General features: G+C 30.6%; 1 protein-coding gene and 2 non-coding genes across 3 annotated transcripts; 2 read left to right on the forward strand and 1 right to left on the reverse strand.

Annotated features, from left to right (window-relative positions):
• The first annotated feature begins 585 nt into the window (after positions 1-585).
• On the forward strand, positions 586-659 carry TRNAV-AAC (transfer RNA valine (anticodon AAC)). The gene has a single exon. It is a non-coding gene; the product is annotated as a tRNA-Val (tRNA).
• A 21-nt stretch (positions 660-680) lies between these two features.
• Positions 681-753, forward strand: TRNAK-CUU (transfer RNA lysine (anticodon CUU)). The gene has a single exon. It is a non-coding gene; the product is annotated as a tRNA-Lys (tRNA).
• An 845-nt stretch (positions 754-1,598) lies between these two features.
• Positions 1,599-3,726, reverse strand: LOC131150759 (major allergen Pru ar 1-like). The gene is made up of 2 exons (XM_058101695.1): positions 3,436-3,726; positions 1,599-2,157 (listed from the first exon to the last, which is right to left on the reverse strand). Exons 1-2 carry the CDS (start codon positions 3,617-3,619, stop codon positions 1,856-1,858), a joined length of 486 nt encoding a protein of 161 aa, XP_057957678.1. The 5' UTR covers positions 3,620-3,726; the 3' UTR covers positions 1,599-1,855.
• Positions 3,727-12,103: the final 8,377 nt, after the last annotated feature.

Here is a 12,103-nt window from a genome sequence, read left to right on the forward strand (position 1 = left end):
AACTGTTCAAGTGTTTTATATTGCGCCAATTGCCAAGATAAAAATATTATTTATATAAAAATTTTGATATATTTATGTTAATATATCTTTTAATTTAGGGCTTTCTATTAAATTTTTTAAAAATATTTTATTTTCTTTTTTGAATAAGTGATAAAACAAGCCAACCAGTTCATTGTCTAATTAGTGAATATTAAATGAGTAAAACCCAATGATCTATTTGTCATCCAATTTGCAAGTTTGTTATCTTTTTTAAATAAATGTTCAAAGCTATTGATTCATTCTTATAAATTAAATCACTATATTTTTTATCAACTAAAAAGAAGGATGTTGCATTATTAATAATCATCTTTCAATTTTGGAGTGTAACTTTTGAATTTAATTATCTCAAATTATTTGAGGGATCTAAATTTAAATTATCTCAATTTTGGAGTTGGAAGGACTTTAGAAATTTGAAATGGACAAACTAAGAATGACAGATATATTTTCGTAAGCAATTGTGGGAAAGATCAATGTGAAGTTGCAACCGTAGTCAAGGCAGCATAAAAAGTACTGTCGGCAGGCGGACAGCTACAACACAAAAGAGGCGGTGTCGTGGTGTAGTTGGTTATCACGTCAGTCTAACACACTGAAGGTCTCCGGTTCGAGTCCGAGCGACGCCACTTCCTCTGACTAATTTGATTGCCCGTCTAGCTCAGTTGGTAGAGCGCAAGGCTCTTAACCTTGTGGTCGTGGGTTCGAGCCCCACGGTGGGCGTTACTTCCTTCGGTGGTATTTTCTATTTTTTTTGTTTGTATTTTTTTTTTTGTTTTTGTTTTTGTTTTTTTCTAAATGTGTTTTTGACTTAACCGGTTCAAAATAAAAATAAACAATAATTGTTATTGTTATTATAATTATATTAATTGAAAGTCACTTATTAAATTAACTAAAGAAATGTAAAGAAGTTTTTGGCTTTAACTTAGGAGACATGAGGTGCTCGTTCCATTAATATAATAGAGAGACTTTAATTCAAATTGAATGCTCCAAGTTCATATATATATATATATATATATATATATATATATATATATATATATATATATGTATATGTATATAAACAATAGTAAGAGACAAGTAAAACTCTATAAAATTGAATTTTAATAGTCCCTCAATAAATCGAGGCCGTCGACTTAAGTTGCTTGCTCTCCATTGGAGAGATTAGAGACTTTAATTCAAATTGAATGCTCCAAGTTCATATATATATATATATATATATATATATATATATATATATATATAAACAATAGCTAGAGACAGGTAAAACTCTATAAAACTGAAGTTTAATAGTCCCTCAATAAATCGAGGCCAGTCAACTTAAGTTGCTCGCTCTCCATTGCAAAGATAAGAGTCTTCTCCCCCTCCATATATCCGTGTACTTATTTCCTTAAACGGATGGAGGGGAAGTTCACTGTATAATTTTTCAGCATTCCTCTATATAGGGGATATGGGTAAAGGGGTAGTGTATCTCTCAATAAGCCAAAGAAAAACTAAAACGGGTAAATTATTGCAAAAAAACACAAATAAATTATTGCAATTTGAATTAAATTTAAAACTCAAGTGCATTTGGACATCAATTCTTACTGTATAACATCACCAATCACAGCACAACATACAATTGAGCACACCCACGTACCCATTTATTTTAAAAAAGCCATGCATGCAAGGCAAGGCTGGCACGTTGGGGCATGCACATGCATATAGCTATAAGAGCTAGAGAGGCAAACATACGAAATCATATATGTAGATGATGGCAAACATATATATATATATATGCATATAGGCATACATATAGGAGTAATTAATTAAGTAATAAAGTAATTTAAGCAGCATAGATGTCAGGATTAGCAATGAGGTAAGCTTCCGCAGCCTTGTAGATGGCCTTGGCTTTCTCTTTGCCTGCCTTGATTTCATCCTCCTTCGCCTCAAAGCCAGGCTTAGGGTAGTAAGTGCTGGTGTTGGAGCCTTTGCACCCTCCATCTGGGGTGCTCTCCATCTTTATCTCGTAGGAAATTGACTCCAGCTTCTCCAACAGTGCGTCTCCCTCTATCACAGTGTACTTGTATGTCAACTTCTCCTCGTCCACTTCCTCTATCTTGTGCTTCATATATTTTAAATGGCTTCCTGCAACAACCACCATTTACATATTATATAATAGTTATAGACAGTGGAGAGGATAATTAATTAATCAATTAATTACTCAACAAATATATGTTTATTATTACTTTTTCTTTTTAGGTTTTCTTCCTTGGTCCAAGGCAAAATATTAATTCTCTCCTCTTCTAGTTAAATCTCTTCAGCTACGGATATCCCAAGATCGAGTTAATTAGTTCATTAATGATGAGATATCTCTGTTTGAGGCCACAAACTTAAGTTTTTAACCGTTTGGTACGAAGAAGCTAAGAAAATATAAGGAAAAGGAAAAATATACAGAAGCTATAGAGAGGAAATGGAAGGAGGAAAGGAAAGTCCCCCTCCCCCTTTTTCTCGTGTTTGGTTGGTAGTAAAAGAAAAGAGAGAGAGGGAGATAATTTTTAATAGGATAAAATAGTAATTTTAGTCAATTAAATTACTTAGTACTTCCCCTCGACCTCCCAATTTTTTTTTTTATTTGCCCCTTACTATAAGTTATGATAAGTTATAAAAGAAACATGTTCTTCCATGTTATTCATGTATTTATTTTTGGATATGAAACATGAGGCAAAATGATCATACTTTTTATATATTCAATGTTACTAAATGTGAAATCTACTGTCACATGTTTTATATTAAAAAAATAGGTACATGGATACGAGAAGAGACAAGTCTCCTATATAATTCCTCTTTACTTGTAGGCCCCATTTGAAACTTGAAAAATTTTAAGAAAAGAAAAGGAAAATACGAAGCAATTCACTTTTTCATGTTTGGTTATTAAGAAAAGCAAGAGAAAAAAAAAATACTGAATCAATAAATAGAAATATGATTTTGGATCCTATTTATATTTGATTTTTCTAACCACATTAAAAATAATTTTTTATTTTTAGTAGTATTTGGTATAAAGAGAAAATATAGTGAAAAATAAATTTTTTTATTATTTTCCTTTCTTTTCCATCTCCGGCCAAAACCCTTGATCCAAACTAACCCGGGTTTAATTTTGAAAAGGTGAAAAAGGATATTAAATAGGGGAAAAAGGATTTCCCGATCGCTTTTCTTTCCATTTTCTCTCCTCTTTTCTTTGATACCGAGAAAGAGCACGCATGCGCGATTCTGAATGCTGGATGGATTATCTGGCGCTGTACAATCCAAACCTAGTGAGGGTAACAGTACTAAACTTGAAAAGAAAAATGGGAAAACTAAAAAGGAAATTAAGAAACATATATATAACGCAAATTAATTGAAGTAAAGAAGGGATCGAGGTCTAGCCTTCTCCAAAGGTGATCTTCTTGATGGAGCCGACGCCTCCATCGCCTTCGAGGGTTTCAATGCTCTGAAAAGCTTGGGGCATCACCTTGGGGAAGAAAGTGTCAGCATCAAGGACAAAGGCCTTGAACAGCTTCTTGGCTGGGAGGGGGCTGCTGAACTCTTCTACCAAAGTGATAGGAGACATGCTCACCTACCTTGCTCGATAGCTGGCTTGTATTTTCTCGAGAAAATAATGAAGAGAGAAAGAAAGATGGAGGAAAAAGACAGATGTATTGAGCAATGGGAATGAAGAGGGTGTAAAACCAGTAGTGCTATTTATAGATTTAGAAGCTTGGTATACCAAGCATTTCACTATTGAAAATTTGCAATGGCATGTATGGGTAATGATGTAAATCATCTATAATAACTTAAAAAATTAATATTTTGTCGAATAATTTTTTGAAAAATAATTTTTTTAGTTGACCTGCAACCAAACTTATTATTATCATTTTTAAAATTAACTTAGTTTAATAATCTTCGCCGCGGTGTTAGGTAAAGTTATGATATTTTCACAGCCTAAATTGCCTATTTTCAAAAAAGGTCACTATTCTTTTTCCATGCCCCGAGATCTATAAGTGAAAAAGACTAACATTTGGTCTAATAACTTCATTTTGATTGTAAATTATTAATTTTTTTTTTGTTTTTGAAAAATGATGTATTGGAGATCCAAAGTGAAGATCGATGACTAACATTTGGTCTAATAACGCCATTTTGATAGTAATTTATTAATATTTAAAAAAAAAAAATGAGTTATTGGAGATCCAAAAGTGAAGATGGAGGACTAACATTTGGTTTGATACGTCACTTTGATAATAATTTATTAATATTTATTTTTGAAAAATGAGGTACCCTTTCGAGAATTTCCAACTTTCAATCTTTTGAAAAGGGTTTTTATTTTTCCTTTTTACTTTTTATGATACACATTTTTTTTTGAAAATTTCTTTTTATGTTTTCATTAATTCCAAATACAAATTCCCACATTGGAAGAAGGTTATTGGAAATAAGAAGCCTTATTTGTTTAAAACTCCCGAAATAACAAATTTTTGAAACCTAAAAGTAAAGAATAAGCAACAATTCTTGACCTATTTTCCTTGGTCAATAATCAACAACATACTAGACACTCAGTAACTCCATTTGGATTGATGCACATTCGGGGAAGGAAGGGATGAATTTATAAGAGAAAAAAAATAAAATATATTTATATTATCATGAATATTTCAATTCTCTTAAAATTTAATGATGTGTCCAAAATATATCAGTTAATGAGAGGAAGTCAATGCCTAGTCATCACTCCTCAAGTCAGACTTCTGACGAGAGCAATCAACTCCAACCCAATAAAAAGGAGAAGAGATCCACGTCGGCGCCTTAAACGGTCGGAGTGATACTCGCGGACACTTTATGACTTGAGAACGATTCTTGCCCCCGCGCCATAGAGACAATTCAACTCAAGGATCAACCCCAGCCACTATAAGAAGGAATGCGGGGAAGAAGCCAAGGTAAGTCATTCAACACCCATTCTTACAATTGGATTTAGCCTCTTTGAAGCATTTATCTTACTTAGGCATCGGAGCGATCCCCCGGAGTACATCTCGGGTCCTCTAAGCCTTTCTTCCTTTTACCTTTTTTAGGTCAATGAAAATTGAAAGAGCAGTCTCGCTGGTTTTATCCCGCAATAGTGGGTGCTGTCTGTGGGATAAATTACACAGTAGAATAATTAATTTGATATCAAGAAGCGCAAAATTTTCTATTTAGATGAAAACACACAGTAGAAGCATAAGCAAAATTTGTAAGAAAGAAAAAAAAAAAATGACGAAATTAAAGAAGACAAACTATAATTCTCCATTTGAATGAATGGAAACACATTGAAAGAGGCTCATTTCTCCTCTCCATAATTACTCTTTTGTTTTAGATAAAAACTCAAGTCCATCACTGTACAATTTTTTTTTTTAATCACTTCTACCTAGCTACTTTTATATATATATATATATATTTTTTCTCATAGAAATAACTTAATAGAGAAGAGAAGAGAAAACTTTAAGGCTCTCTTTCAATCTTTTCTTTCAAATTTTTCCACCCATCTTTTTTTTATTTTCACTTGAAGGCATAATACACCTTGAACAACTAAAAAATATTAGTTAAAAAAAAAGATATTATAAAAAATTCACATTTCATATTTGGTTATCAAGAAAAATAAGAAATAAAATAAAATATATAACAAATCAATAAAGAAAATTTTAATTTTTGCACATCGTGAACTTTATTTTTTTAAAAAAATAAAAATAAATTTACTTTAATAGTATTTGATATGTAGAGAAAATGAGCCTTAAAAGGAATTTATTTTATTTTATTTCTATCCAAGGGAAATTTTTTTTAAAAAAAATCCCTTAAAACATGCAATGATGCATTTCTGACTAACAACTTGAAAAAAAAAAATGTTATTTTTTTTATAAGAGAAGAAATGTCGTTCAATCTTACCTCATGTATAGTATGCGCGTGAAAAAACAAGGAATAAGAAGAAGATAATAAGTCTATACTGTAAAAGTAGTTTAGAATGAAATAATTAAACGATTAATTTGAAAGTAACAGTTGAGGTGACCTAGCTATAAATAGGCCGATACATTTGTCTCACTAACAATCAAGGATTGTACTAGTCATATTTGCTATCGAGCTTAAAAAAAATCATTTAAACGAAATTATTATAGTATGATTTATGCATATATTTAGAAACATACTCAGCCATGAAGTAAGTTGAAAATGAAAAACATATTTAAAAAAATTAACATGAGAGTAGAAAAGCTGCTGGCCTTCTTTGAGTAAGACCCTCACATGATTGAGAAATTTGGTAATTTTAATATCAAGACTAGGTTATTGGAGCTAGGATGCTATTGAGCTATTAGTTTGAATTTCAAAATCTCTGGGTGCAGTATTCTTGAAATGAAACTTTATAGGGACAAACAATCTCAAACATTAGGAATAAGTACAATTATTTGTGTTTCTCAACATTAAAAAGAGAAAAAATGTTTTTAAAAATCATTTTTATTAGCAAATCAAATCTTAGTTCTAGAATAAAAATCTTTTTCGTTAATTCAAGGAATCTTGAATCACCATTTTCATCGAACGAGACATTTTTTTTTTTGTTTTTGTTTTTTGTTTTAATGAAAAGATTAACCCGTTTTAGTGCAACATGCTTTGTCTGCTATATTTCTTGCGATATATTGTGAATGAGAATGCAAATAAATAAATCGAGCTATTTGTGAAAAAAAAATAGTTTGAATTGGACTCAATTTAAGTTTAATAGTTCGATTTCCAAGAAATTGAAATCAAATTTGAACTTGACTTAAAAGCTAGTGACAGGTTAAACTTTGTGTTAGCATCACACGCACAAAAATTAAAAAAAGTTTACATATCAAAAATAGTATTATATAATTAATAAGCTTACTTTTTTCATTTAAAATTATATAAAATTATAAATAATTTTATTTAACTTTTATATATTCAAGTTCGAAACAAAGTTTATGTCTAGTTAAAATTTTTACTCTTTACTAAACCAGCTAATTGAATTGATCTCAAAATCTAATTGGACACTTGACCTTGGGTCAACTGTTGTCGAACCAAACACTAGGAAGGTTGGCTCGACTCGATTACTTGCAACACACGTAAATTTCATTGGTTTCAGGAAATTAATTCATATATTATATTAGATTATTTAATAAAAAAAACCCTCTTTATAAATGAATGATCAAGTGAATTATTTCAACATACAAGTCATTTTAGCAATTTAATTTATCAAGAAATAAGTTCTCTTAATTACCAACTTGATTTTCTTTATGACTAGTTACCATGTGTTCTCTTATTTAATTTTATTTAAAAACTACTTTATGCCAAGTAAATAACTTTTTTACTAAACCTATTTGATATCGGGTTAAAATTTTTAATTATGATTTTTGATAAAAATAAAATAAAATTTAAAAATAAATTCACGAGAAAAATGTATGTAAAAAAAAATCACTAAAACAAGTGAGCATGGGATTAGATTTAGGTGCAGGCTCCTATTGGAGCCTTTAAATAATTTTTTTACCCTAAATATTAGAAGGGTTTAAGGTATTATTTGGAAATTATAAAATATAAGAAAAAAAAGAAAATAATATATTTTTCCTCATTTGCTCACAAGAAAAATGTAAAAGAAAAATAAAAAATATGTTAAATGAAGGAACAAAATTTTGATTTTAATCATATTAATTAGAGTAAAAATTTTATTTTTACCAGTATTTATTGCAGAGAAAATACAATGAAAATTATTTTTATTTTTATTTTTATTTTTATTTTTATTCATAAAAAAAAAATGTTCTAAATGAAGGCCAACAGGAAAAACGAAGTTATTCCATAATACAAAATTTTGAAGTGTAAGTTTATGTTTAATTAATTGCCGTAAAAATCATAATTGCCGCCGCATCGCCATTACAAGCGTAGGGCTACTACGACAATTATCGCCTCCACTATGGTGGCCACCCACCAGCACCGGTGGCGGCACAACCACCCCGGGGGCTAATCAGAGCGGTCGGTGCCGTAAATGTACCTTTTTGGTTCAGCCGTTCAGGCTTTCTTCCAACACCACAACTGTCAACTGTGTATGACGTGAGACATTTTTAATTAAAAATTTACTTAGCTTTTTTTTTTTTTTTTTTGGACTTTTTAGTATGCGTCCCCATGTGAGGTGTTTGACCTTTCGTTCAATTTTTTTGTCACCTAGGCGTCCGTTTCTTTTGTAATTATGGGATTTACAAATTCATTAATAATTATTTCAATTATTTAAAATTAAAATTAAAATATTTTATATTAAAAATAATATAATATTATTATTTTTAATTAATAATAATTTTTTTATTAATGTATATTTACAACACATAACTATCATATTAAATTATGATAAAAATAATATTATTAATTAAATTTAAAATTTTAATTTATTTAATGTTAATTTAAATTAATAAATAATTTTCGTTCAATGCATAATTGTATTATAATGAATAATATGTATTTTCAAATATATTTTAAATAAAAATATTAATATTTTATAATTAAGAAATTAAATGATAATTATATTTATTTTTTAATTAAAATTTAAATATTTTCTTTTAACTTAAATAATATAATATTACTTATTAGTTAACAATAATCTTGTTATTAATGTATATTTATAACATATGATTATCACATTAATTTATGTTACAAATAGTATTAATAACTAAATAAAAATTTTAATTTATTTAATATTAATTTAAATTTAGAGATGGTTCTTTTTATTCATTGCAGAATTTAATTATATTTTGTAAATAATTACTAGGTTATAATGCATAGTAAAATAATACATTCTTAATTTTTAATTTATAATTTAATTAATTATTATTTCAATTAATATTTAAATATTTTTAGTAAGTAAAAATAAGATATTATTTTTTTGATTAATAATAATCTCGTTTTTAATAATAATCTCGTTTTTAATATATATATATATATATATATATATATATATATAACATATGATTACCATATGAATTTCTGTTAAAATAACATTATTAATTAAACTAGTATTTTTAATTTTTGATATTAATTAAATTAATAGACAATTTGTAGTAACCCAACCCAAAAAAAAAATAAAAATTAATAATAAATAATGAATAATGAATAATAAATAAATAACTAAATAAATAAATAAAAAGATATTTTGGAGGAGATATTTTGAAAGGAGATATCTTGAGATATTTGTATATAAATATCTTGGAGGAGATATTTATTTTGATTACTTAAATGTTAAGTTAGGTTTTCTTTTATAAATTCTCTCATTCTCTCTCTCTAGGATTTCGCGCCATCCGTTGCCGGAATCCACGATCCATTGTTACCACGTGGGTCAGGAGGAGAATCTCTACGTTTATTGTGGAACGGATCTTCGTTTATAGAATTTCAGGATTTTCCCTAAAATCGAGGTAAGGGTCTGAATTTGGTTTCGATTTGGTAGATCGATAGTATAGGAAATTATATTGAAGTATTGTTTTCGGTTTTTAGGTTTTGGGGACCCCGAATCATTGTTTTCGATCGATTTGTTTGTGTTTCTGTTTCAAGTTTAAGGTAAGGGGAAATTGATTACAACAGTTATTTCATAAAACTAAACCACTAAAAAGATAGTTTACATTCATATGATTGATTTGATTGCTATTTCACTAAATTTCACCGGGTTGAAATGTCGGGTTTCGTGATTTTACGATTTTTATAAAAATACGGGTTTTGGCGTATGGTCTCCAAATGTTTCAAAACTTCTTTATTTATATTATTATGTATGTAGGAGATGTCCGAATCCCTTATTTTTATTTAAATGGTGTTTATTGTATTATATACTATATTGCAGATTTTTGTTTAAATTAGTGTGACATGTGGATGAAAATGAACTTATGAACATTTTGATATTATTGATATGAATTATGGGAACAGAGTTCCAAATTGTTATACTGGAAAATGTTGAAAAATAGGTGCCGCTTATATACCGTGCTAATTATGCAAAAAGGGTAAACCGAGAGGGTGTGTGCTGGTTTATACCAGATATGGATATATGAGTTTGTGAAAATACTGGAATTGCACAGATTATCATGTTTTGTTATAAATTGTATATATGATAAGTGGAACCACAACTTGCGACTATTGGAGTTGAAAGATACTACCACCTAAAGGGTTGAAAGATACTACAGACTAAGGAATTGAAAGATATTACCGAACTTGAGTTGAAATACTTCAGGGTAAAGAGGTTTATAGTCCTGATACCAAGAGGCTCGGATTCCGTTGTTAGTGAGTACAGTGCAACCACACACGCTAAGTGATGTGGGTACAGAGATGGTCGGCTTGCAAGAGTTTGTAATCACTGGTGAATAATGGACCAAGGGAGGCAGTCAGACTATATATGAGATTACATGACACTTCTTGCACTAACAGGACATTGTTAGAGATATCAGTGCACAACCTATGCCACGGGGTAAAATAGGCATTATTTGTGATACCAAGTTGTTGGTCGTTCTATATTCATATACATGATTTAAAAGCTGATATGGAAAAACGGTATTGTTTATATCGATATATGTGTTGTGCTTTAGTATTGAAAACCTTTGTTTTATATTTATGAATATATGTTTTAAATTGAAAAACTCACATGTGGTCACACACTGATTGTAATACTTTCTTCCTTACTCAGAAGTGTCTCACCCTATTACACAACCTCTATTTTCAGGTCCTTCAGGACGTTGATCCTAGTTGCTAGAGCGACTGGGAGGGTGGTTTTTGGTTTAGTTGTGTAAGTATTCGGTTATGTAATAAACTTAGTTAGAAGCATCTTTTTGGAGGTTGTAAACACTGATTTATGTATTAAGTTGGATGTTTGTGAATTCAAGAATACAGTTGGTAGACTCTGGTATATACGTAGTATAAATCCTGATGGATATTTATGTTTTTATGCGACATTTATATCCCAGTTTTGTATGATTTACACCCGTATGTCCCTGTTTAGGGCGGGTTGTTCATGTATGTCTATTAGGTACAGGTTATTATGTATGTAGGTTGGCAACCTGGGTCCGTATAAAGGGTCGGGACGTTACAGTTGGTATCAGAGCCCTTAACCAGTCGGAAATGTGATTTAAATCATGCTGCCTGGTTAGGGATATGTTTAGAATTAAGAATTTTCTGGTTCTGTAGTCTAGAATATAGCAGAGTATAGGACATGGATAAGACCTCGAGTTTTGTTTTGTATGCCTGGAGGCGGAATTCCCTTGCAGACTTCTATGTTTTTCTGGATCATTCGAAGGGTTCAGAAAATCAAGGCAATCTATTGATGGTGTTGTTTCCAAGCAGAAGGGTAGGATTTGAGTTAAAATGATGATGTTAAATTAATGGAGTACGTCAATATTGAAAATATGATTTTAGGGGACCGAGTCTATAGTAAAATAGTATTAGCCGATATTTAGGCTTTTACCATTCTAATGGATTTTCATTTTTGCCTTTCAGGATGGAATATAGGGATATTACTGCCAACATAGGAGGCAGTAGTAGTGAGGGTGCTGGCCTTGAGGTTGGCAGTGACTCTACGAGTGTATTACAGGATTTCGCACAGCAGCTTATGGCTGAGGTGGTGCGAACGAATAGGGGGCAGGATCGTATCACATCTAAGATGGGATGCTCCATTGATCAATTCACCAGGTTGAAGCCTTTGGTGTTCGTAGGAAGTGCAGATCCAGTTCATGCTGAGAATTGGATCCAGGAGATCGAGAAAATTCTGGATGTCTTGAGCTGCACAGAGAAGTAGAAAGTAACCTTTGCAACATTCAAGTTGTCAGGGGAGGCAGAGAGATGGTGGGTGTCGGTTAAGAAGATGAAGGAACACCGACCGATACCAGTAGCAATGATGTGGTTCCGTTTCAGAGATCTATTCTTTGAACGGTACTTTCCGGCCACGGTCAGAAACGCGAAGATGGAGGAATTTATGAACCTGTCTCAGGAGTCGCTGTCGGTGCAGCAGTACACTTCCAAATTCTAGGAGCTATCCCGATTCGCTCCATTCATGATACCGGATGAAGCAAGGAAGGCCTGGAAG

Source organism: Malania oleifera, chromosome 3 (assembly GCF_029873635.1).
Source record: "Malania oleifera isolate guangnan ecotype guangnan chromosome 3, ASM2987363v1, whole genome shotgun sequence".
In the NCBI taxonomy this organism is placed as follows: Eukaryota; Viridiplantae; Streptophyta; class Magnoliopsida; order Santalales; family Ximeniaceae; genus Malania; species Malania oleifera.